We start from the raw sequence: 25,963 nt of genomic DNA on the forward strand, positions 1-25,963 counted from the left end.
TCGTTTCTCACCACGTTCTTGGCGGAACGAATGGGTCCAGTTTGGATTTGGAATCCGATTCCTCCTGCCAGACCTTTTCGTTTTGATGTTGGCCGAAAAGAAAACCGCTTGATTTTGAGTCGAGCCTTCAATCCTTCCCCTAGAACAAAAACGGTCAATCCACCTTCTGAATTAGTTCCCTTTGTAGAAATGAACGGGTGACTAGGAATAAGTGTCCACTCGATCATGAGCTGGATTAGTTAGACTATCTCGAGCAGCTTACCTATATGCATACCTATATTCAAATTATACTCTATAAACAATGTAATCTACAATATAAAACGTTGCAAAATAATATTTTTGGTGACTATATATATACAATACACAGTAGTTCACTCATATGTTCATAAAAACATATTTTGTACTATAGATTGTATTGTTTGTAAAGTGTAATTTGAATATAGGTATAGGTATGGGTAAGTTGCGGAAATGGTCTTACTGGTCTGGTTTGGATTCTAACTTGCTGAATGGGGCCTAAGGGCTTATTCGTTTTGACATGATTCCACGTGGATTGAATGATATTAAGTCGGTTTAAATTTATAATAAATCAAAATCTATCTTAACCACGCCTAATCTCCTCTAATCCATATGAACAGTGAATAAGTCCTAAGGCCATGCTCGATTATTCCCAATTCATATAGATTAGGATGGATTGAATGAGATTGAGATGTATTTTGACTTATTATGAATTTAAATCAACTCAATCCCATCTAATTAACCTCAAAACGAATAAACCCTAAGGGGAATACCAGTAATGGGCAAAAGGTTATGTGAATGATTGAAAAAAAGATAAGATAAGACCATTTGTGGCTGAAAGAAATAATGTCGATTCGCCACTCCAAAACCCTGATCAATTTCTGTCGGAGTAGATTACAGGAAGTTGAGACTGAGACATGAATGTACAATTGTTAGCAATAGGTAAAGTATAACATGACCTATGATGAGAAAAAAAGAAAAGAACTTTCTGTTTAGGCGTCTCTGCTGCCTCCTCTGTTCTTCATTGTCTTCTTTTTACCTTTTGAGGGTTTTCATGATCTGGTACTTATTACAGAACAAATCAATAAATGGTATTCGGATGGTTCAGATGCAGGGCAAGTATACTCGGTGATAATGGGCCGCAAAAGGTGGTGATGCACTGGTGCTGATCGGCTGGCACCGGGCCTCCTGCTGCAGCGTTGCCCTCTACTGAACGGCAAGGAAGGTGCTGCTCGTTGGGGCAGCTGAACTCGTCGGTGCCGCAGCCGTCGCTGCTACTGCTGCTGGTGATGGTGGTGGCGCAAGCACGTTGCCGCTGCTCCCGATCACATCACGCTCCTGGACGCCCATCTTGTACTTCATTTTGTCTTCGTTGTTGCCTTCTTCAGTGTAAACTGTGTAGTTTCTTGCCATGTCCATGTCGTCGTCGCTGTCTGTCTCGTCCGCACTGAACCGCTGCTGGTGCTGGTGCTGCACATCTGTATCATCCACATTGCCCTCTGCCGTCTGCACAACGTCAATTCTAAATTTTGGTTAGCTTCTGCAATTAATTGGTTTCCAAATACGGAAACTTTTACGGTGAATGTGAGATCTTACCTTGTTTTTGGCGGCGCCACCTGGTGCTGTATCGCCGCTAGCGGGAGAAGTAAGCACGTTCCCCTGTTCGTCATTCTTCCGGTTGTCGGCATCGTTGCTGCTCTTTCCCTCGAGCTCGCGCTTGCTCGGATTGTCCTGCACGGTTGCTGCGACGGCGACGGCGGAGGCCATGTTCGTTCTGGGTGCCGTTCTGCCGCCTGTGCCGCTGCGGTGTTTGTTGCGGTACATGGCGTCGAGCTGGTGGAAGTAAGGACAGGTCTTGGAGTCCTCGGGGCGCCTCTTGTTGCTCTCCTTCACCTTCTTGTAGTACTTGTTGATGTTCTCCCACTTTTCCTTGCACCGCTTGGCGCTCCGGCTGTACCCTATCCCCCGCATCGCGGCGGCGATGTCCTCCCAAAGGGGCCCCTTGGCCCCCGCGTCGTGGTACTTCTCGCCCTTCTCGTTCCGCATCTGGATCAGCGCCTCCACTTCCTCCTTGGGCCACCGCGACGGCGTGGACCCGCCGCCCTCTCCTCCAGCGCGCGCCAAGGCCTCCACCGCCTTGGGCGGTACGGGCACCAGCTGCTGAAGCGAGGCGGCGGCCGCGTGGCGCCGAGGCGACGGAGGGGCGCAGTCCGGCATAGGCGGCGGGGGCACGACGCCGGCGCCGTGCGGAGGGAGCCGCGCGGGCTCGCCCTGCCCCCCGCCGACACGCTGGAGGAACGCGATCAGCGCGGCGTCGCGGGAGGCCGCGGCGGCGCGCTCCCTGGCGAGCTGCTCGCGCTCGCGGTTCATGCGGGCGACCTCCTGGCGCCGCCACGCCTCCTCGCGCGCCGTGCGCTCTGCCTCGCACCGCTCCAGCGTCTCCAGGAACACGCGCTGCATGGCGTCTTGCTTCTCCGTGAACTGCTTCATCATCCTCTCGAAGGTGGCCATCATCTCCCTGTCGCACTCGCCCCCGCTGAGGCCCTCCTCCCCCGCACCAGAGTCGTCGTCGTCGTCGTCCGAGTCGTACTCTGAGTCGGACTCGGACATCGACGAGAAGCTGAGGTCCGGCAGGCCGGCGACGGCGGCAGGGCCCAGCACCGTAGGGCCCGCCGTCCATGCCATTTCCATCGGCTGATGAGGGCCAGCTTGCACCGTGGTCATGCCCGAGGGCGGGGGCGGCAGAGGCGGCGCCGAGGCGTGCAGCGCCTCGAGCTGCGAGAAGAAGCGGTAGCTCTTGCCGTCCTGGCGCCCGGCGCGGGCGTCCTTGGTGCGCCTGTAGTACTTGTCCACGTTCTCGAACTTCTCCTTGCACTTCTTGGCGCTCCGGTGGTAACCCAGCCCTGCAAGCTTCCTGCAGAAAGAATGTGCCCCAGCACGGCCGCGCCTGTTAGCTCTTTCTCGCGTTCACGTCTCAACGAGCAGGAGTCATGAAGAGGTGATGACTTGGTTGTGTGCGCGGAGGAGTATCTTTCATTCTTCCTCTTTCCCTGAAAGGGACTGGACGGACGCTGAAGGAATTGGAATTTTTAGAAGCGGATCGGAGACAGACATGTAAAGCGACGATGGCGGAAGCATCAGCCACCAGCAGTTTTAGGAATCAGCACAGAGATGTGGTGATGATGTCAAGTTGATGGCATCGTGTCCGAGGAACAAAGATAAACTAATTCAAGTGACGATGACAGCGAAAACTTGGTGCATCCATCCAAGTCCAAGTGTGTTTTAAAAGGAAGAGAGGGAATAGAAGAAAAAAAAGCATTGCAGCTATATAGCCTGCAACAGGCGGCAGCTGCTGCCATAGTCTGTGCGGCCGGCCTGCGCCTGTACGCAGCACAATCACGGCGCGGCATACGGCTGCCCGGGCGCCGAGATCCTTATCGTGATGCCTGCGGCTGCGCTGGCTGCACCTACCACTTCACTACGCTCCAATCTCACATACACCGGGGAGGAGCATTACGCCAAAAGCGTCGGGGGAAAAAAAAGCAGTGGGCAAAAGATAGATGGCAGGATAGCTCGCCATCATTTCACCGGCGACGCCGGACGGAGCAGAGGTGAAATTCCGTGAAACCGTTAGCCGCATTCCGCAGCAAAAGAGAGGAAAAGCTTACGGCTTGCTAATGCTTTCTCACCTTGCGACGTTCTCCCAGAGCGGCGCTTTGAGCGGGGAGCTCCGGAAGTCGGCGTCCATCTCCGTCCGGATCCTGATGAGCGCCAGCGTCTCCTCGCGCGGCCACCGGTTGCCGGACGCTCCCGCGCCGCTGGCGCCCAAGTCGGCCTGCATGTCTTCGTCCTGGAGTCTGACCGCCACACCGGCGCCGGAGCCGCCCGCTGCCAATTCCTCGAAATTAGCGCTCGACCCCGCCGGCTGCAACTGCATCGTCGGCAGGGCTGGGATGGCGGCGGTGACAGACACGGCGAGCCCCGTCGGCGTCGGCGAGAACGGGGCCGTGCCCGTGCCCGTGCCAGCCGTCTCCGGGGCCATGTACGGGGACCCGGCGCCACCGTGGTGGTGCAGCATGGCCGCCGCCACCTTTGGTTCCCTGCACAAAACAAGAAATTCCGTTGATCCACCAGCTCGCAAGACCTAGGGAATAGAAAATTGCAGCATCACTTCACCGGTACTGCGACTAAGCTAGCACACAGTCCCTCTCCTGGCTGTGGACTGTGTGTGGTCTACAACTACGTACTACCAACTAACAATTGTCCAGGAAAACAACCCAGGGACAGAATTGGGGAGAATTCTTGCTTCTACACCCGGCCATCTCTCTCAGTCCCCTTTTCCCTCCCGTCTCTCTTCTAGGAACAGAGTGAGTGAGTGCCACAAGCAAGATTAGAGAGACTTACGGCCCCTCTGGACGACGGGTTATGACGGAAACTGGCAGCGAGGGGGCTGTGCAGCTAGGGGGAGGAGGAAGAAGGGGCAGTGGTGAAAGGGAGGGATGGGGTCATGGACAACTGGAAAGGGGCGAAAGAGTGTGGAGGGCTGTAAGGGCAGGCAGAGAAAGCCAAGAACCTCTCTCTACAAAGGGGGAGGCTTCTGCCTGCTGCTGGGGTACGGTACATGTGTAAAACCACTAGATATACACTAGTGCTATAGGATTTATTGTGAGTATATATCACTAGATTTATGAAGTTGGGAAAATATATGCATTTTAGTTTTTCATGCATATATTAATGAATATTATAGATATCTAATGTGTTCTTGTTATTTCTCCACAAGTAAATGTGCGCGTATCGACATATATATTCAAGTTCTAAGACAAAGATATTTTCATTTTTTTTTGTTCAATGGGTCCCTTTAATAAATGTTAGAGAAGTATACTTATCTCTATGCTTTCGTAGAAGGAATTATATATGTCTCCACGTAAGAATGCACGACTTATAAAATATTCTCACTTTAGTCTACCATTTGTTCAATAAATGTTGTAGATAGAAATGGGTCATTCAATTCACAAGAGTATAAGCACCTTCCATCTAAGATATCCAAATTCCAAAAGAAAATGTCATCTAGGTTTTTATTAATCCCTCTAATTCATTTCAAATATGTTAGCGATAGATAATGTGTGATATACACCTATATCTATATCTCTTGCGTCCGGAAAAAAATCATGTATGATATCGTTGTAAGAAAATCTTGTATAATATCGTTACGTAACAATATCATGGTACCAAGGGTACCAGAAAGAGAGAGAGAGTCGTGAAGGACCACAACATAGGTTAGTGGTCATGCTAAATATGGGCATGATTGGGAGCCAACACACGGAAGCTATAGAGGCTCATGTCGTAGTGTGCGCAATATTGTACATCCTCTAGCTAATCATCGATTGGTGACATAAAGAAGAAAAATATTATGAGCTCAAACACCAGTGAACATCAAGACTTTTAGCTTCCCCTCACCTTATGGTTACGATGGGAGTTCTAGCTTAATAATGCTAATCACCCTTTATGCTTGCCTTCTAGATGAAGAGTGTCCATAGTAAGCTTGGTTGTTTCTAACTTGAACTACTTTTGTTAGATTGAATTGAATACCCTAAACCCTAAACCAATAAGGAATAGTTTGCATGCCTTTAGATGTGGGGCCTCTTTCCTAAGACTATACCATCCTTAATGGGCCCTGATCACATCTTTGTTTTGTGATAGGGTTACACTTAACTATCCTAAGTCCTTAGCTCCTTAGGGGAGCTTAGGTCCTAGAGGGCCAGGTTCTGGACTCCCTTGGAGCACGAGGCCAATGACTCTTTAGGAACCCCGAGTCCAACAAAGGGCGGTAAGCAGCTAAGTATATGTTTGCGTATATTAATAAATATTATAGATATCTAATGCGTTCTTATTATTTCTCCACAAGTAAATGTGTGTGTATCGACATATATATTCAAGTTCTACAAAGATATTTTCATCTTTTTGTTAAATGGATCCCTTTAATAAATGTTAGAGAAGTATACTTATCTCTATGCTTCTGTAGATGGAATTATATATGTCTCCACGTAAGATGCACGACTTATAAAATATTCTCACTTGTCCACCATTTGTTCAATAAATGTTGTAGACATAAATGGGTCATTCAATTCCCAAGAGTAAGCATAAGCACCTTCCATCTAAGATATCCAAATTCCAAAAGAAAATGTCATCTAGGTTTTTATTAATCCTTCTAATTCATTTCAAATATGTTAGCGATAGATAATGTGTGATATATACCTATATCTATATCTCTTGCGTCCTAAAAAATCTTGTATGATATCGTTGTAAAAAAATCTTATATGATATCGTTAAGTAACAATATCAAGGTACCAAGGGTACCAGAAAGAGAGAGTCGTGAAGGAGCACAACATAGGTTAGTGGTCATGATAAATATGGGCATGATTGGGAGCCAGCACATAGAAGCTATAGAGGCTCATGTCGTAGTGTGCACAATATTGTACATCCTCTAGCTAATCATTGATTGGTGATATAAAGAAGAAAATATTATGAGCTCAAAACTAGTGAACATCAAGACTTTTAGCTTCCCCTCACCTTATGGTTACGATGGGAGTTATAGCCTAATAATGCTAATAACCCTTTATGCTTGCCTTCTAGACGAAGAGTGTCCATGGTAAGCTTGGTTGTTTCTAACTTGAACTACTTTTGTTAGATTGAATTGAATACCCTAAACCCTAAACCAATAAGGAATAGTTTGCATGCCTTTAGATGTGGGGCCTCTTTCCTAAGACTATACCATCATTAGTGGGCCCTGATCACATCTATGTTTTGTGATAGGGTTACACTTAACTATCCTAAGTCCCTAGCTCCTTTGGGGGGCTTAGGTCCTAGAGGGACAGGTTCTGGACTCCCTTAGAGCATGAGGCCAATGACTCTTTCGGAACCCCGAGTCCAACAAAGGGCGGTAAGCAGCTAAGTAAATGTTTGCGTATATTAATAAATATTATAGATATCTAATGTGTTCTTATTATTTCTCCACAAGTAAATGTGTGTGTATCGACATATATATTCAAGTTCTACAAAGATATTTTCATCTTTTTGTTCAATGGATCCCTTTAATAAATGTTAGAGAAGTATACTTATCTCTATGCTTCCATAGAAGGAATTATATATCTCTCCACAGAAGATGCACGACTTATAAAATATTCTCACTTTAGTCCACCATTTTTTCAATAAATGTTGTAGACAGAAATGGGTCATTCAATTCCCAAGAGTAAGCATAAGCACCTTCCATCTAAGATATCCAAATTCCAAAAGAAAATGTCATCTAGGTTTTTATTAATCCCTCTAATTCATTTCAAATATGTTAGCGATAGATAATGTGTGATATATACCTATATCTATATCTTTTGCGTCCCGAAAAAATCTTGTATGATATTGTTGTAAAAAAATCTTGTATGATATCGTTAAGTAACAATATCATGGTACCAAGGGTACCAGAAAGAGAGAGTCGTGAGGGAGCACAACACAGGTTAGTGGTCATGCTAAATATGGGCATGATTGTGAGCCAGCACACAGAAGCTATAAAGGCTCATGTCGTAGTGTGCACAATATTGTACATCCTCTAGCTAATCATCGATTGGTGACATAAAGAAGAAAAATATTATGAGCTCAAAACTAGTGAACATCAAGACTTTTAGCTTCCCCTCACCTTATGGTTACGATGGGAGTTATAGCCTAATAATGCTAATAACCCTTTATGCTTGCCTTCTAGACGAAGAGTGTCCATGGTAAGCTTGGTGGTTTCTAACTTGAACTACTTTTGTTAGATTGAATTGAATACCCTAAACCCTAAACCAATAAGGAATAGTTTGCATGCCTTTATATGTGGGGCCTCTTTCCTAAGACTGTACCATCTTTAGTGGGCCCTGATCACATCTTTGTTTTGTGATAGGGTTACACTTAACTATCCTAAGTCCTTAGCTCCTTTGGGGTGCATAGGTCCTAGAGGGACAGGTTCTGACCCTCTTGGAGCACGAGGCCTATGACTCTTTAGGAACCCCGAGTCCAACAAAGAAGGTAAGCAGCTAAGTATATGTTTGTGTATATTAATAAATATTATACATATCTAATGTGTTCTTATTATTTCTCCACAAGTAAATGTGTGTGTATCGACATATATATACAAGTTCTACAAAGATATTTTCATCTTTTTGTTCAATGGATCCCTTTAATAAATGTTAGAGAAGTATACTTATCTCTATGTCCGTAGATGGAATTAATATGTCTCCACGTAAGATGCACGACATATAAAATATTCTCACTTGTCCACCATTTGTTCAATAAATGTTGTAGACATAAATGGGTCATTCAATTCCCAAGAGTAAGCATAAGCACCTTCCATCTAAGATATCCAAATTCCAAAAGAAAATGTCATCTAGGTTTTTATTAATCCCTCTAATTCATTTCAAATATGTTAGCGATAGATAATGTGTGATATATACCTATATCTATATCTCTTGCGTCCCGAAAAAATCTTGTATGATATCGTTGTAAAAAAATCTTATATGATATCTTTAATAACAATATCATGGTACCAAGGGTACCAGAAAGAGAGAGTCGTGAAGGAGCACAACATAGGTTAGTGGTCATGATAAATATGGGCATGATTGGGTGCCAGCACACAGAAGCTATAGAGGCTCATGTCGTAGTGTGCACAATATTGTACATCCTCTAGCTAATCATTGATTGGTGATATAAGGAAGAAAATATTATGAGCTCAAAACTAGTGAACATCAAGACTTTTAGCTTCCCCTCACCTTATGGTTACGATGGGAGTTATAGCCTAATAATGCTAATATCCCTTTATGCTTGCCTTCTAGACGAAGAGTGTACATGGTAAGCTTGGTTGTTTCTAACTTGAACTACTTTTGTTAGATCGAATTGAATACCCTAAACCCTAAACCAATAAGGAATAATTTGCATGCCTTTAGATGTGGGGCCTCTTTCCTAAGACTATACCATCATTAGTGGGCCCTAATCACATCTTTGTTTTGTGATAGGGTTACACTTAACTATCCTAAGTCCTTAGCTCCTTTGGGGCGCTTAGGTCCTAGAGGGACAGGTTCTGACCCTCTTGGAGCACGAGGCCTATGACTCTTTAGGAACCCCGAGTCCAACAAAGAAGGTAAGCAGCTAAGTATATGTTTGTGTATATTAATAAATATTATACATATCTAATGTGTTCTTATTATTTCTCCACAAGTAAATGTGTGTGTATCGACATATATATACAAGTTCTACAAAGATATTTTCATCTTTTTGTTCAATGGATCCCTTTAATAAATGTTAGAGAAGTATACTTATCTCTATGTCCGTAGATGGAATTAATATGTCTCCACGTAAGATGCACGACTTATAAAATATTCTCACTTGTCCACCATTTGTTCAATAAATGTTGTAGACATAAATGGGTCATTCAATTCCCAAGAGTAAGCATAAGCACCTTCCATCTAAGATATCCAAATTCCAAAAGAAAATGTCATCTAGGTTTTTATTAATCCCTCTAATTCATTTCAAATATGTTAGCGATAGATAATGTGTGATATATACCTATATCTATATCTCTTGCGTCCCGAAAAAATCTTGTATGATATCGTTGTAAAAAAATCTTATATGATATCTTTAATAACAATATCATGGTACCAAGGGTACCAGAAAGAGAGAGTCGTGAAGGAGCACAACATAGGTTAGTGGTCATGATAAATATGGGCATGATTGGGAGCCAGCACACAGAAGCTATAGAGGCTCATGTCGTAGTGTGCACAATATTGTACATCCTCTAGCTAATCATTGATTGGTGATATAAGGAAGAAAATATTATGAGCTCAAAACTAGTGAACATCAAGACTTTTAGCTTCCCCTCACCTTATGGTTACGATGGGAGTTATAGCCTAATAATGCTAATATCCCTTTATGCTTGCCTTTTAGACGAAGAGTGTACATGGTAAGCTTGGTTGTTTCTAACTTGAACTACTTTTGTTAGATCGAATTGAATACCCTAAACCCTAAACCAATAAGGAATAATTTGCATGCCTTTAGATGTGGGGCCTCTTTCCTAAGACTGTACCATCATTAGTGGGCCCTAATCACATCTTTGTTTTGTGATAGGGTTACACTTAACTATCCTAAGTCCTTAGCTCCTTTGGGGCGCTTAGGTCCTAGAGGGACATGTTCTGGACTCCCTTAGGTCCTAAACCAATAAGGAATAATTTGCATGCCTTTAGAAATAATGTTTTCTTATTATTTCTCCACTTGTCAATGTGAGTGTATCGACATATATATTCATGTTCTACAAAGATATTTTCATCTTTTTGTTCAATGAATCCCTTAAATAAATGTTAGAGAAGTATACTTATCTCTATGCTTCTCTAGAAGGAATTGTTGGGGGTATGCTTCGTAGCCGAAGATCCTAAAGGAAGAGAACACCTTCGGCAGATCCTCTCAGAAGCAGCGCCGAAGCTATCACCTATAAAGCTTCGGCACGGTGACAGATCTCAAGACGAAGGGGTGAACCGACTTAAAGATGAAATGACTTAAAGACCCATGATGTTTTGTGTCATTATTGTAGTCTATTGTAAAGGGCATAAATGTAATTTTACACAGGATGCGCCCTGTGCCTATAAATAGGTGAACAGTACCCCTATACTGTTCACGCAATCTTGTAATCGCTGATACATTACGCTGGAATTATTGTTTTCTGCCAAGGCGAAGGTATAAATATACCTAAATATTATTTATAATGTTTAGGTTTGTATAATAAAATATGTGAATGATATTATCTGTCTTTGGTATATTTTTCTCTAATATTTTATATTTTGTATTTCATTGTTTTATAAGTCTGATTACGAAGGTGTGACCTTCGTAATATTTTGCTCATGGCCTTCGTCCGAAGTTCATTAAATCCTTGGGGAGATAATGCTTCAATGGATGAAGGACATTAATATTTAACATTTTATGTTGCCTTGTTCTTAATTCATAGCACTTGAGAACAAGTCCCCAACATTGGCGCCCACCTCCGGTGAACTCACTTCCACCTTTTGAGCTGATGGCTTCGTTCAACAACCAAGCTGGAGCTGCTTCGGCTTTGAAGCTGGTACTCCCGATAACAGGCGGTTCATGCTCAGAGCCGGCCAACAAGAAGCAGAAGAAGGAGGCACAGAGAAGGGTACAGCATGTCGGGGTGCGGGGATGCTTCATCAAGTCAAGATGGTCCCACATCCCAATTACCTTCTCCCAAGAGGACCTTCAGCTCAAGGATTACCCTCACAATGATGCTATGGTTATTTCTTGTGCTATCAAAGGATTTCTGGTTCACAATGTTCCAGTTGACACAGGTAGTGCAGCGGATATTATATTTGCTAAGGCCTTCAGACAGATGCAAGAGCCAGAGGATAAAATTCATGATGCTGCACACCCTCTTTGTGGCTTCGGAGGAAGACAGATTGTAGCACTCGGCAAGATCACGATGCCAGTGACCTTCGGATTTGTCAACAATACAAGAACTGAGCAAGTTGTGTTTGATATTGTCGATATGGAGTACCCCTACAATGCAATCATTGGTCGTGGGACACTCAATGCTTTTGAAGCAATTCTTCATCCAGCATATCTTTGCATGAAGATACCTTCGGATCAAGGGCCTATTGCTATTCATGAAAGCCAGGAAGCTGCCAGAAAGGCTGAAGGAAACTGGACAGATTCAAAAGCAATCCATAATATAGATGTAGCCGAAGCTTGTGAGCAATACAAGTACAGAAGGGAGAAGGATGCTTCGGCCGATCAGCCGAAGCCCATGCTCTTATGTGAAGATATAGCAGAGCAGAAGGTGTTGCTGGGATCTCAATTGTCTGAGGAACAGGAGAAAAACCTAACAAGGTTTCTGTTCAACAACAAAGATGTCTTCGCATGGTCCGCCAACGATCTCTGTGGTGTCAATAGGGATGTCATTGAACACTCGCTCAATGTCGATCCATCCTTCAGACCCAGAAAGTAGAGGCTTCGGAAAATGTCTGATGACAAAGCCGAAGGTGCTCGGAATGAAGTGAAAAGACTTCTTAGTGCTAGAGTCATCAGAGAAGTAAAATACCCAGAATGGCTAGCTAACACTGTTATGGTGAAGAAGGCCAATGGTAAATGGAGAATGTGCATCGATTTTACTGATCTCAATAAGGCATGGCCGAAGGATGAGTTTCCATTACCAAGGATAGATTCTCTAGTAGATGCAGTAGCTTCGTCGAAGCTCATGAGTCTACTAGATTGTTATTCAGGCTACCATCAAATCTGGATGAAGAAGGAAGATGAGCCAAAAACCAGCTTCATAACCCCCAGTGGTACATATTGTTATCTTCGGATGCCTGAGGGGCTCAAGAATGCTGGAGGAAGCTTCAGCAGAATGACAGCGAAAGTCCTTCATTCCCAGATAGGCAGAAATATGCTAACATATGTTGATGATATCATAGTAAAATGCACGAAGCAAGAAAATCACATTACTGATCTACAGGAAACATTTGCCAACTTTAGGCAAGCTGGCCTGAAGTTGAATCTAGAAAAATGTGTCTTTGGAGTAAATAAGGGAAAATTCCTTGGTTGTCTAGTTTCAACAAAAGGGATCGAAGCTAATCCAAATAAAATCGAAGCTATTCTTCGGATGGAGCCGCCAAGCACAAAGATGGGAGCCCAACGGTTGATAGGAAGACTGGCATCTCTGAATCAATTCATATCTAGATCAGCAGAGAGAAATTTACCAATCTTTGAAGTGCTGAAGTCGGCCGAAGTCTTTCAATGGGGATCAGCTCAGCAGAAAGCCTTCGAAGAGCTAAAGCAGTACCTGATAGACTTAACAACGTTAACTCCACCCATGCCAGGGGCTCCTCTGTTATTATATGTGGCAGCTTCGCATTCTGCAGTAAGCACAGCGCTTGTGCAGGAAAAGCTTGAAGGACAAATCAAAAAGCAAGTCCTAGTATACTTCGTCTCCGAAGTCCTCAGCTTATCAAAGAAAAACTATATAGAATTGGAGAAAGTGTTATATGCTGTCTTAATGGCCTCTAGGAAGCTTCGACATTACTTTAAAGCATTCCATATAATTGTTCCTTCATCACAGCCTTTGAAGGATATTATGAGGAACAGAGAAGCTACTGGAAGGATTGGAAAGTGGGTTGCAAAACTCAACGAATTCAGCATTGATTATGTGCATAGATCCTCTATCCAGTCCGAGGTGTTAGCAGACTTCATCGCTGACTGGACGCCAGGGGCTTAGGAAGAAGAAGCAAGTAAAGATGTCGAAGCTTGGACAGTGTTCTGCGACGGTTCCTGGGGAACCTTCGGGGCAGGTGCAGCTGCTGTTTTAGTTGCACCTTCCAAAGTCAGAACATGCTATGCAGTGAAACTTGATTTCAGCTGCACAAATAATATTGCTGAATACGAAGCTTTGCTTTTGGGGCTTCGGAAGTTAAAGGCAATGGGGATAGGAAGGGCGGTTCTTAAAACCGATTCCCAAGTTATTTCTGGTCATATTGACAAGAGTTGTAAAGCAAGAGACCCGAAGCTTGAGAAATACTTGGCTACAGTTCGAAGGCTTGAAGCTTCTTTCGAAGGGTTTTCTGTCAAGAATATTCCACGAGGAGAAAATGAGCATGCTGATCTGCTAGCCAAGTCAGCGGCACAGGGGCTGCCTTTACCTTCGGAAGTATTCTTTGAGACAATAAGAGCACCTTCGGTGGAACTTCTTGAAAGAGCAGTGCTCAATATATCTCCTGTTCATAGTGAAGATTGGAGAACTGAGATTATATCCTTTCTCCAGGGCAATTGCCTTTCAGATGATGAAGCTTATAATAAGAGAATAGAGGCAAGAGCCCGACCATATGTAATAATAGAAGGGGAGTTATACAAACATGGAGTCTACTCTCCATTGCTCAAATGTCTATCTAGAGCTGAAGGTATAGAATTGATGAAAGAAATACACACAGGTCTGTGTGGATCTCACATCGGATCTAGGCCCTTGCTGGGAAAAGTCTTTCGTCAAGGATTTTATTGGCCGAAGGCAGCATCGGATGCAGCAGAATTAGTCCAAAAGTGTGAAGGTTGTCAAAAATGTGCAAGAGATCAAAAACAGCCTTCATCTCTGACTTAGCTAATACAGCCCACTTGGCCGTTGCAAAGGTGGGGCCTTGATTTGTTAGGCCCACTTCCACCAGCACAAGGAAATTTAAAATATGTTGTGGTGGCGGTAGAATATTTTTCCAAATGGATTGATGCGAAGCCTTTAGCCACAATAACTTCGGTCACTGTTCAGAAATTTTTCTGGCAAAATATTGTTTGTCGTTTCAGAGTGTCAAAGGCTATTACTATGGACAACGGAACATAGTTTGATGCCGAAGCTTTCAAAGAGTTCTATGGACAAATTGGCACGAAGATCCATTTTGCATCGGTTAGACATCCGGAGTCAAATGGACTTGTCGAAAGAGCTAATGGCATTATAATGATAGGAATAATGAAGTTAATCTTCAATCAGCCCAGAGGAAAGTGGTCAAATGAATTGATCAAAGTGGTGTGGAGCCACAACACAACAATGTCAAGGTCAACAGGCTTTACACCATTCAAATTACTGTTTGGTGACGAAGCAATAACCCCGGAAGAAGCTAAAGCAGGATCAATAAGAACAGTGGCTGCGGCAGAGGACGAAGCTGATTATTCTGTGGCAAAAGATGCTATAGAAGGGATCAGGCTTTAGGCTATGGAGAACATCAATAATATCAAGCCGAAACAATAAAATGGCATGACAGAAAAGTTCGGTTAAAAAATATTGTGTCTGTGGTTCGGGGCGCCGGAGCGTAATACCCTACTCCACTGTGTGATGTATTGCTTTGGGAGCTTGTATGAACTTGTGAGTGTCTACCTGAGATTGTGTCTGTGTTGTAATGCCGCATGCCTCCCCTTTTATAGCCGAAGGGGGGCATGCACAAAGGTATTGAGCCCCGACATGTGGGCCCAGGGACATAATGAATATTGTACTTGGAGCCACGAACGTGCGCTGCTGAGGCGATCTTCTAGCGCCCTGACACCCAAGATCTTCATATCTTTGGCGTGCAGGGGAGGCTTCTTGTAGAAGGGATGATGAGTACGGTGCACCACTCGGCACGGGCGCACTGTTTGCCAGCTGACCGGTCAGACGCGCCGTCTGCTGGACGACACTGACGCCGCCTGCCATTGGATTGGACAGGACACATTAAATGCTGGGAGGACGAGTCGCCTGCTGGCGTGGTGGTAGGCGGCGCGTCCTTTCAGCAATAAATGTAGAGGCCGCTCGGCTGGGTGGGCTTTATGCCAGGCTTGGCCCGCTGGTTTATGCATCGGGCCACAAGCCACGCGACAGTAGTGGACAGTGCAGGACAAGGTCTGGGCATGTGCCAGCACCGGACCCCTTCCTTCGCCGGGGTCCTCCCCATCCCGGGACCCTGCCGATGCTGAGGCCTTCTAGGGGATCCGACATACCTTCTTGGGGTCCCGGACTAGTATGTATAGGGGTCCGGTCCTAGCGACAAACACCGGGATGTACTCCCTTTCCTTGCCACGCGGCGCTCCTGGACCTGCCCATTGGGCGCCATTCTCCACGTGGTCTTGAGGCGTTGCATGGGTGCGGCGCCTTTATGCAGTAGAAGAAGGTACCCCTGATTGAGGGTACTGACAGTGGCTCCCGGGCCCGACTTAGGGGAGGAGGCGAGCCTGCAGGTGGGGCCAGAGCCTGATTGGCGATCTGCTTGCTGCTCTTGCGGGCCTGCTGGCGCAATTACTGCCGGCGCGCCTATGGCCATGCCGATTGTCATGCCCGTTCCCACGGTTGACCTGCCCGTGACCTTCGCCACTGATGGGTCGTGCGCGGGGTGCCTCGAGTCGCTGCATCGGCCCTGAAAGCTTATCTTTTTCAGTCTTCTACGACGGTCCCGAGGGGGCGCGTCATTGGCGCAAGCCGCCGTGCGGTTCTTCCGCACCTAGTAACCGATCGTGCTGGCTGCATGATGCGTGGGCCTGGATCCGCATGTTGGACCATCGATTGTGGCGAAGCCAAGGGGGCGCACAACCGTGGGGCGGCTGCTCGCCTCCTGCATGACGGTTCGCCTTCTTGACCGCCGGTTTTGGCGAAAAAGGAGGGGGCACTTAACCGCGGGTCGGTTGCATGCCCCTTGTGCGACGGTTTGCCTTCTCGATTGCTGGTTGCTTTGAAAGTGAAGGGGCACATAACGCCGGGGCGGTTGCAGGCCCCCGGTGCGGTGGTTTGCCTTCTTCGCTCTTCGGGGCGGCCTCCATGACGTGTGGGCCTGGCCCCCGTGTCATAGGGCGGACCTTTTGGTGCACACCGGGAGACTTTGCCTATGGCGCTCTGGGGCGCAAGAGGGGGACATCTCCCTTTAAAAAGAGGTCGACCCCCCGGGTAGAAGTCATGCCTTGCTCCTCTTGCATCCTTCGCGCCCTCTCGCCTTCTGGGCCTCTGGATGGGGCGCGCCGATGTTCACTAGAGGGGAATGCGTCAGAGCCATCCCCTCTGGTGGTCCCATCACTAGAGAGCTTGCGCTCGCAATTGGGCTGCCGATCTTGTCTTCCTTTTGCTGCTGTTAGAGGAGCGCAACCCCATGGGGGTCGGTGCTCTTCTGTCATCACTCAGCTTCAAGGATTTTCATCATGTATCCCGGCTGCAGTCCCCCACCAGTGGCCATCCAGAAGGATGACCACCAGCCTCACATTGGGGAGAAGCAAGCCGAGCTGTGGCTTCCCCCCCCAGCCTCAGCTTCAAGGATGTTCATCATCCTTGCTAGGGCAGGGGGCGAGCCAAGTCGGGGCCCTGCCCTCTACGTGGGTTGGTGACTCGCTTCTTCCTCCAGCATTCAGAGGAGAAGGGTGTTCACCAGCCTTGCAGAGGAGACAAACCCTGGCTACACAGGGCCAGCCGGCTGCAAGCCATCAGCTGCAGCGTGTCCGGCCCTTTGGGCTGGACGGCTTCGGCGCCGCCTCTGACGCTGCCTCCTGCCGCTCTGGCCGGGGCGTGGATGTCCATCCACCGCACGGGCGACGGTTGCGCCGTGTGTGGGTCTGGCACATCCACCCCTTCTCCTGCCTACCGGCCACACTAGGGGATCGTACAAGACGTCGTACGCCGCAGTGGTAGCGGCGGCGTTCTTGGATGGTCTTGTCCTTACTCCCATTGGTCAGATGGGAGTGAGGACCCCTTCATGCATGCTGAGGCAGCCGCCGTCGACTGGTACAGAGGTGGTCGCTGCCGCTGGTGAGGCTACCCCTTGTAGAGGTGGTTGCCTCTGCTGGCGAGGGCATCAGAGCCATCTTCCACTGAGTCCCTGACTTTTTGGCTTTAATGGCCTTGTTGTCGCCCCCCATAGGAGGATGGGGGCGAGGACCTTCTCACAGTGGCGCTCACCCTGAGGTGGCCACTGTCGCTAGCAAGCCGCACGGAGCCGAGGTCGTTGTCGCTGCTGGTGCAGAGGTGGTCGCTGCCGCCGGCGATCCATTGATTTAGAGGTGGCCACCGCCACTGGTGAAGTTGCCCGGAGCTAGCTTCTAGCGCAACTCCTGCTGGAGCAGCGTAGTTCGTTCCTGAAAAAATGGAGCTAGGGCCATGCTTATAAGGGAATGTAATAACATATGTTTGCTCGGAAGCAAAATGTAATAACATATGCATATAGGATCTTAGTCTGGGAAGCCAAGTTGTGTATCTGGACCCCTCTAGATGGTGGTTCTAGGTACTAAGACACCTACCGCAGGGTGGTGGAGTGTGCAGGCCCACGGTACGGGACCAGGCTAAGCGGCTACACGGCTCCGGACCACCCCAGGAGACAAGCATCACTTCTCTAGTTCCGGACCCCAGGTTGCCGGATGCACATGACTTATAGTTCCAAGTACTTGGGCATCCATCACAGAGCGGTGGAGTGTGTAGGATTTCAGATACGGAACCAGGCTAACCGGCCACACAGGCTCCGAACCACCCCATGGAACGGGCACCCGTTCTTTAGAACCGCCCCCCAGGCTTCTTCCCTGTTTTTTGTAAGGTACTTCTAAGTATTATTTATAAAGCAGTATTTGACACTTATCTGTGCATCGCTCATTCCTGCTGTATGAGGTGTCACGCTGTTGACTCCCCTTGGTATCTGGCCCCCCGCCTGGGATGCAGGCTTGACGTGTCGAGATTGGATCCCAGCGCGTCTGAAAGAGTTGTCAACAATTCTCGGGAGGCAGCTTCACCGAGACCCAAATCTGCACACAACTTTAGCTAAGGCGCGTTAGCAGTACACCCGTAGGACCCGCCATTTGACACTAGGCATCCTTTGATACATGCTCGAAACCTGCAGGGTCTAACCTGAGGGAGCCAAGTTGTGCGTCCGGACCCCCTGGATGGTGGTTCTAGATACTAGGACACCTGCCGCAGGGTGGTGGAGTGTGCAGGCCCACGGTACGGGACCAGGCTAAGCGGCTACACGGCTCTGGACCACCCCAGGAGGCAAATATCTTTTTCCTAGTCCGGACCCCAGGTTGTGGACCCACAGGACTTATAGCTCTAAGTACTAGAGTACCCATCACGGAGTGGTGGAGTGTGCAGGGTTTCGGGTACAAAACCAGGCTAACCGGCCACATAGGCTCCGGACCACCCCATGGAACGGGCTCCCGCTCTTTAGAGCTGGCCCCCAGGCTGTCAGGCCCTCCTGCTTTCGCATAGAGGTCCTAAGCCGCAAGCCTGGCTGTTCAATTCAGATGTCATCATGCCTGATAGGATGGGAACTGGTCGGGTGGGTTAGCTAAAATATAATCTAGAAACTGCAGGAGAAGATCTTTGGGCAGTAGGATAATACTATCATAGAGGTACATTTGAGAGGGTAGTTTCCTTTTATAACTTATCATGCATGGGTGCAGACCAACAGGCCGGGTTTATGGGGATAGACCCCACCGGGTTGGCGTACACGTATGCGCTACTTAGTTACAAAAGGGAAAGACTTCGACCCCTCAGACTTGCTCTATAGATAAAACTTACAGAGATATTCCGGCACTGGGGGAGGCACTCCTTCAGTCGTAGCTAGATAGTTGCCCTCGGTTCAGGGGATTCCCATTACCATGAAGGGTCCTTCCCAGCTAGGGGAGTGTTACGGAGCCCTAATTTAGTCTGGTACTTTCATAAGATTAGGTCCCAACCCTGGGTCCCCATCTGCGTTTGACGAAGGAGGCCCCGCCTTTGGCTGTGGTCATTCCTAGGTGAACCTGTCAGAAATCTGGACCCGTGGGGAGTCCAGATGGGTTTCCGGAGGAAGGCGGGCTTCAGCTCCGTAAGCCGGGGGACATGGGGTCCCGCTGGCAGTCCGTTTAGTCGTCGCCGTCGGAGTGGGAGTCTTTTGCAAAGACATCCTTTAGGTCCCCCTCGGGCGACTTGTACCCGAGGTCTCGCTCAGCCGCGGCTACCTCGTCGTCGTTGACCTTTTCCTTGCCAGGACGGCGATGAGGCGGGGAGCCGTCCTTGGAAGACTTCTCACGCCGCTCGCTGACGCACCTTGCGAGATCAATGATCTCGCGACACTCCGTGGCACTGTGGCGACCGTTGGGGTGTACAGGGCATGAGCCGCTGCTACCCTTCTATGGCCGTGGGCGCTTGTTGCGGTCGCCCCGGCCCCCGATCGCAGCTGCAACGGCCAGCGCGGTTGACTGTGGCCTTTTGTAGCCGTGGCCCTTCTTTTTATTTTTGCTGTCCCGGGGGACGGCACCCGAGCCACCTGTCTGGGTAACTCCGGTTTGTGGGGCCGAGTGCCATGCACGGCCCTCGACGGCTCTGGCGCACTTGTCAGCCAGAGCAAAGAGCGTGGGGACAGTCTCCACGTCATGTGTGGCCAGCTTCTCCAACATTTTCTTATCACGTACCCCCTGTCGGAAGGCTGTGATGATGGAGGCATTGGAAATACGAGGAATAGTACCTCGTACCTTGGTGAAGCGGGAGATAAATGTCCGGAGGGTCTCTCTGGGCTCCTGCCTCACTGCGTGTAGGTGGGCCTCCACGCCATGCTGCTGGTAAGCGCTGGCGAAGTTTGCAACAAACCGTGCACAGAGCTCTTCCCAGGTGTAGATTGACCCTGGGGCGAGGTTCATGAGCCAAGTCCAGGCAGGCCCAGACAGGGCGACATGAAAATAGGTCGCCATCACTGCGGTGTTCCCACCTGCTGCCGTGATGGCGGTGACGTACACCTGTAGGAACTCGGACGGGTTTGATGTTCCACCATATTTTTCCAGCAGGTGCGGTCGGAACTTGGGCGGCCATGACGCCGCGCGTAGACGGTCCGCGAGGGCGGCGCAGCCCACGCCGGCCAAGGGGACTCCCGTTTGGGACCGGGCACCCATTGGTGTCTGCGGTGCTTCCGCAGCGAAATCTCGGTCGAGGTTGCGTCCCTCGATGTTTTGTCAGCACTCCCGCGCCCTTTCCAAAGAGATCCGGGCGTCCTCTCCCGTACGCCTATAGTTGAGCTCTTCCCGGAGGTTGTCGGTCTGTGCTCCCCTTACGAAGGGCGAGAGTACAGACGCTGTTGCCTCGCGCTGGCGTCGGGATGACCGAGGCCTAGACCTGGTCGAAGTGGAATGCGCCATGCCGAGTAGCCGGTCGACGTCGTCATGCCACTGTTTCATGGCCCCTGGCGAGGCCGCGGAGCTTGGGGGGTGGCGCAGCAACTCCCTGGCTACCGACAACGCCGTAGGCGCTGCCCTTGACGGGGTTTGGGACGCTTGTGCAGGCATGTGTTGCTGCACGGCGTGTACAACATCAGTCCCAGTGTCAGGGCGGTCGGGTACTTGTGGCGCAGAGGATGCAACTTCTTGCTCCATCGCAAAATCCTCCGAAGTTTCGGCGTGGTGCTCGATGATCCGCACTATCATGCTGAGCAAGAAAACAAGCAAAAACTTAAAGCATAGCCCCCTACCTGGCGCGCCAAATGTTGGAGAGGAAATCTCCCCGGCCGGGTGGCGGATTGCACCCGCCCTAAATCCTAAAAAGAGGAGGGGCCTAAGCGTTTTGCTTGCTACGATACTGGTGGATCAACACACACGAGCTCGCAAGGGTTTAGAGTGGTTCAGGCCGCTGGAGTGTAATACCCTACTCCATTGTGTGATGTATTGCTTTGGGAGCTTGTATGAACTTGTGAGTGTATTCCTAAGATTGTGTCTGTGTTGTAACGCCGCATGCCTCCCCTTTTATAACCGAAGGGGGCATGCACAAAGGTACTAAGCCCCAACATGTGGGCCCAGGGACATAACGAATATTGTACTTGGAGCCACGAACGTGCGCTGCTGAGGCAATCTTCTAGCGCCCTGACACCCGAGATCTTCATATCTTTGGCGTGCATGGGAGGCTTCTTGTAGAAGGGATGATGAGTACGGTGCACCGCTCGGCACGGGTGCACTGTTTGCCAGCTGATCGATCAGACGCGCCATCTACTGGACGACCCTGACGCCGCCTGCCATTGGATTGGACAGGACGCATTAAATGCTGGGAGGATGCGTCGCCTGCTGGCGTGGTGGCAGGCGACACGTCCTCTCAGCAATAAATGTAGAGGCCGCTTGGCTGGGTGGGCTTTATGCCAGGCTTGGCCCGCTGGTTTATGCGCCGGGCCACAAGCCACGCGACAACAGTGGACATTGCATGACAAGGTCTGGGCACGTGCTAGCACCGGACCCCTTCCTTCGCCGGGGTCCTCCCCGTCTTGAGACCCTGCCGATGCTGAGGCCTTCCAGGGGATCCGGCATACCTTCTTGGGGTCCCGGACTAGTATATATAGGGGTCCGGTGTCTTCCTGCGGGGTCCGGTCCTAGTGACGAACACCGGCATGTACACCCTTTCCTTGCCACGCGGCGCTCCTGGACCTGCCCATTGGGCACCATTCTCCACGTGGTCTTGAGGCATTGCACGGGTGCGGCGCCTTTATGCAGTAGCAGAAGGTACCCCTGATTGAGGGTACTGACAGTGGCCCCCGGGCCCGCCTCAAGGGAGGAGGCGAGCCTGCAGGTGGGGCCAGAGCCTGATTGGCGATCTGCCTGCTGCTCTTGCGGGCCTGCTGGCGCAATTACTGCCGGCCCGCCTATGGCCATGCCGACTATCATGCCCGTTCCCACGGCTGACCTGCTCATGACCTTCGCCACTGATGGGTCTTGCGCGAGGTGCCTCGAGTCGCTGCATCGGCCCTGAAAGCTTATCTTTTTCAGTCTTCTACGACGGTCCCGAGGGGGCGCATCATTGGCGCAAGCGGCGATGTGGTTTTTTCGCATCTATTAACCGATCGCGCTGGCTGCATGATGCTTGGGCCTGGATCCGCATGTTGGACCATCGATTGTGGCGAAGCCAAGGGGGCGCACAACCATGGGGCGGCTGCTCGCCTCCCGCATGACGGTTCGCCTTCTTGACCGCCGGTTTTGGCGAAAAATGAGGGGGCGCCTAACTGCTGGTCAGTTGCATGCCCCTTGTGTGGCGGTTCGCCTTCTCGACCGCTGGTTGCTTTGAAAGTGAAGGGGTGCATAACCCCGGGGCGGTTGCAGGCCCCCTGTGCGGTGGTTTGCCTTCTTCGTTCTTCGGGGCGGCCTCCACGACGTGTGGGGCCTGGCCCCCGTGGCAGGCGACGCGTCCTTTTAGCAATAAATGTAGAGGTTGCTCGGCTGGGTGGGCTTTATGCCAGGCTTGGCCCGCTGGTTTATGCACTGGGCCACAAGCCACGCGACAGCAGTGGACAGTGCAGGACAAGGTCTAGGCACGTGCCAGCACCGGACCCCTTCCTTCGATGGGGTCCTCCCCGTCCTGGGACCCTGCCGATGCTGAGGCCTTCCAGGGAATCCGACATACCTTCTTGGGGTCCCGGACTAGTATGTATAGGGGTCCAGTGTCTTTCTGTGGGGGTCCGGTCCTAGCAACGAACACCGGCATGTACTCCCTTTCCTTGCCACGCGGTGCTCCTGGACCTACCCGTTGGGCGCCATTCTCCACGTGGTCTTGAGGCATTACACGGGTGCAGCGCCTTTATGCAGTAGCAGAAGGTACCCCTAATTGAGGGTACTCACAGGCATGATTGGGAGCCAGCACACATAAGCTATAGAGGCTCATGTCGTAGTGTGCACAATATTGTACATCCTCTAGCTAATCGTCGATTGGTGATATAAAGTAGAAAAATATTATGAGCTCAAAACTAGTGAACATCAAGACTTTTAGCTTCCCCTCACCTTATGGTTACAATGGGAGTTATAGCCTAATAATGCTAATATCCCTTTATGCTTGCCTTCTAGACGAAGAGTGTCCATGGTAAGCTTGGTTGTTTCTAACTTGAACTACTTTTGTTAGATTGAATTGAATACCCTAAACCCTAAACCAATAAGGAATAGTTTGCATGACTTTAGATGTGGGGCCTCTTTCCTAAGACTGTACCATCATTAGTGGGCCCTGATCACATCTTTGTTTTGTGATAGGGTTACACTTAACTATCCTACGTCCTTAGCTCCTTTGGGGCACTTCGGTCCTAGAGGGACAGGTTCTGGACTCCCTTGGAGCACGAGGCCAATGACTCTTTAGGAATCCCGAGTCCAACAAAGGGAGGTAACCAGCTAAGTAAATGTTTACGTATGTTAATAAATATTATAGATATCTAATGTGTTCTTATTATTGCTCCACAAGTAAATGTGGGTGTATCGACATATATATTCAAGTTCTACAAAGATATTTTCATTTTTTGTTCAATGGATCCCTTAAATAAATGTTAGAGAAGTATACTTATCTCTATGCTTCTGTAGAAGGAATTATATATGTCTCCACGTAAGATGCATGACTTCTCACTTTAGTCCACCATTTGTTCAATAAATGTTGTAGACATAAATGGGTCATTCAATTCCCAAGAGTAAGCATAAGCACCTTCCATCTAAGATATCCAAATTTCAAAAGAAATTGTCATCTAGGTTTTTATTAATCCCTTTATTTCATTTCAAATATGTTAGCGACAGATAATGTGTGATATATACCTATATCTATATCTCTTGCATCCTGAAAAAATATTGTATGATATCGTTGTAAAAAAATCTTGTATGATATCATTAAGTAACAATATCATGGTACCAAGGGTACCAGAAAGAGAGAGTCATGAAGGAGCACAACATAGGTTAGTGGTCATGCTAAATATGGGCATGATTGGGAGCCAGCACACAGAAGCTATAGAGGCTCATGTCGTAGTGTGCACAATATTGTACATCCTCTACCTAATCATCGATTGGTGATATAAAGAAGAAAAATATTATGAGCTCAAAACTAGTGAACATCAAGACTTTTAGCTTCCCCTCACCTTATGGTTACGATGGGAGTTATAGCCTAATAATGCTAATATCCCTTTATGCTTGCCTTCTAGATGAAGAGTGTCCATGGTAAGCTTGGTTGTTTCTAACTTGAGCTACTTTTGTTAGATTGAATTGAATACCCTAAACCCTAAACCAATAAGGAATAGTTTGCATGCCTTTAGATGTGGGGCCTCTTTCCTAAGGCTGTACCATCATTAGTGGGCCCTGATCACATCTTTGTTTTGTGAATGGGTTACACTTAACTATCCTAAGTCCTTAGCTCCTTTGGGGGCACTTAGGTCCTAGAGGGACAAGTTCTGGACTCCCTTGGAGCACGAGGCCAATGACTCTTTAGGAACCCCGAGTCCAACAAAGGGCGGTAAGCAGCTAATTAAATGTTTGCTTATATTAATAAATATTATAGATATCTAATGTGTTCTTATTATTTCTCCACAAGTAAATGTGGGTGTATCGACATATATATTCAAGTTCTACAAATATATTTTCATCTTTTTGTTCAATGGATCCTTTAAATAAATGTTAGAGAAGTATACTTATCTCTATGCTTCCGTTGAAGGAATTATATATGTCTCCATGTAATATGCACGACGTATGAAACATTCTCACTTTAGTCCACCATTTGTTCAATAAATGTTGTAGGCAGAAATGGGTCATTCAATTCCCAAGAGTAAGTGTATGCACCTTCCATCTAAGATATCCAAATTCCAAAAGAAAATGTCCTCTAGGTTTTTATTAATCCCTCTAGTTCATTTCAAATATATTAGCGATAGATAATGTGTGATATATACCTATATCTATATCTCTTGCGTCCCAGAAAAAATCTTGTATGATATCGTTACATAACAATATCATGCTACCAAGGGTACCAGAAAGAGAGAGAGTCATGAAGGAGCACAACATAGGTTAGTGGTCATGCTAAATATTGGCATGATTGGGAGCCAGCTGTGACGGAACCTCCCAAGTCATTAGGCCCATCTACAGTTGTCCTTGTCCAACGGACCTCAGACAACCCTGTAGATGCCCCTGAATCACTTGACAAGTTCGGTATCTGCTTTTCTCACCTTTCCCAAGAGCGCTTTACCCGTCACGCAGACATTACAGAACATCGGAGATACAGAAATGCGGAAGCGATTACATAAACTTACATTTATTTGAAAGTAAGATAAAGTTGGTTATTACAGACCAGCATATAAACACGAGTGCAGAGTACTTATTATTACAATACCAAGGGAGGTAAAACTCCTCCCGATAAGTTCTTACATAAAAGTTTTTATGGAGGACTAGGTCCTCCCGCAACTTCATTCTTGCTTTTCTTAATTTGACACCACCTTGGTACAAAAGCAACAAAAGTTTGTTGATTCCTCACCTAAAAACAATAGGGAATAAAACCCTGAGTATGGGATTACTCAGCAAGTCTTACCTGACTAAAGAAAAGACTCTCAAGGGTATGCTGGTTGTAAGGGAGTCAAGGTAAGGTTTCTCAATTATCAAAGACTCTGTTTTGCATAAATGCTTACTAAAAGTGGATCCTTAAAAACCCAATTTTATTGTCAAG

General features: G+C 47.9%; 1 protein-coding gene across 4 annotated transcripts; it reads right to left on the minus strand.

Annotated features, from left to right (window-relative positions):
- Nucleotides 1-842: 842 nt before the first annotated feature.
- On the minus strand, nucleotides 843-4,849 carry LOC100273264 (trihelix transcription factor GTL1). Of its 4 annotated transcripts, none has more exons than XM_008680665.4 (4): nucleotides 4,192-4,552; nucleotides 3,705-4,115; nucleotides 1,612-2,929; nucleotides 843-1,521 (listed from the first exon to the last, which is right to left on the minus strand). In XM_008680665.4, the coding sequence occupies exons 2-4, from the start codon at nucleotides 4,091-4,093 to the stop codon at nucleotides 1,222-1,224; spliced, it is 2,007 nt and encodes a 668-aa protein (XP_008678887.1). In that variant the 5' UTR covers nucleotides 4,094-4,115; nucleotides 4,192-4,552; the 3' UTR covers nucleotides 843-1,221. The 4 variants fall into 4 exon arrangements, with proteins under 4 accessions (XP_008678887.1, XP_035822643.1, XP_020406951.1 ...); NM_001323963.1 differs by having other exon boundaries at nucleotides 871-1,521; nucleotides 4,420-4,585; XM_035966750.1 differs by having other exon boundaries at nucleotides 3,705-4,849.
- Nucleotides 4,850-25,963: the final 21,114 nt, after the last annotated feature.

Source organism: Zea mays, chromosome 4 (assembly GCF_902167145.1).
Source record: "Zea mays cultivar B73 chromosome 4, Zm-B73-REFERENCE-NAM-5.0, whole genome shotgun sequence".
In the NCBI taxonomy this organism is placed as follows: domain Eukaryota; kingdom Viridiplantae; phylum Streptophyta; class Magnoliopsida; order Poales; family Poaceae; genus Zea; species Zea mays.

Coding starts and splice junctions, on each gene's coding strand:
- LOC100273264 (XM_035966750.1), bottom strand. CDS start 4,093: ATGCTGCACCACCACGGTGGCGCCGGGTCCCCGTACATGGCCCCGGAG. Junction 2,930..3,704: donor CTCTGGGAGAACGTCGCAAG/GTGAGAAAGCAT, acceptor TTCTTTCTGCAG/GAAGCTTGCAGGGCTGGGTT. Junction 1,522..1,611: donor GTGGCGCCGCCAAAAACAAG/GTAAGATCTCAC, acceptor GACGTTGTGCAG/ACGGCAGAGGGCAATGTGGA.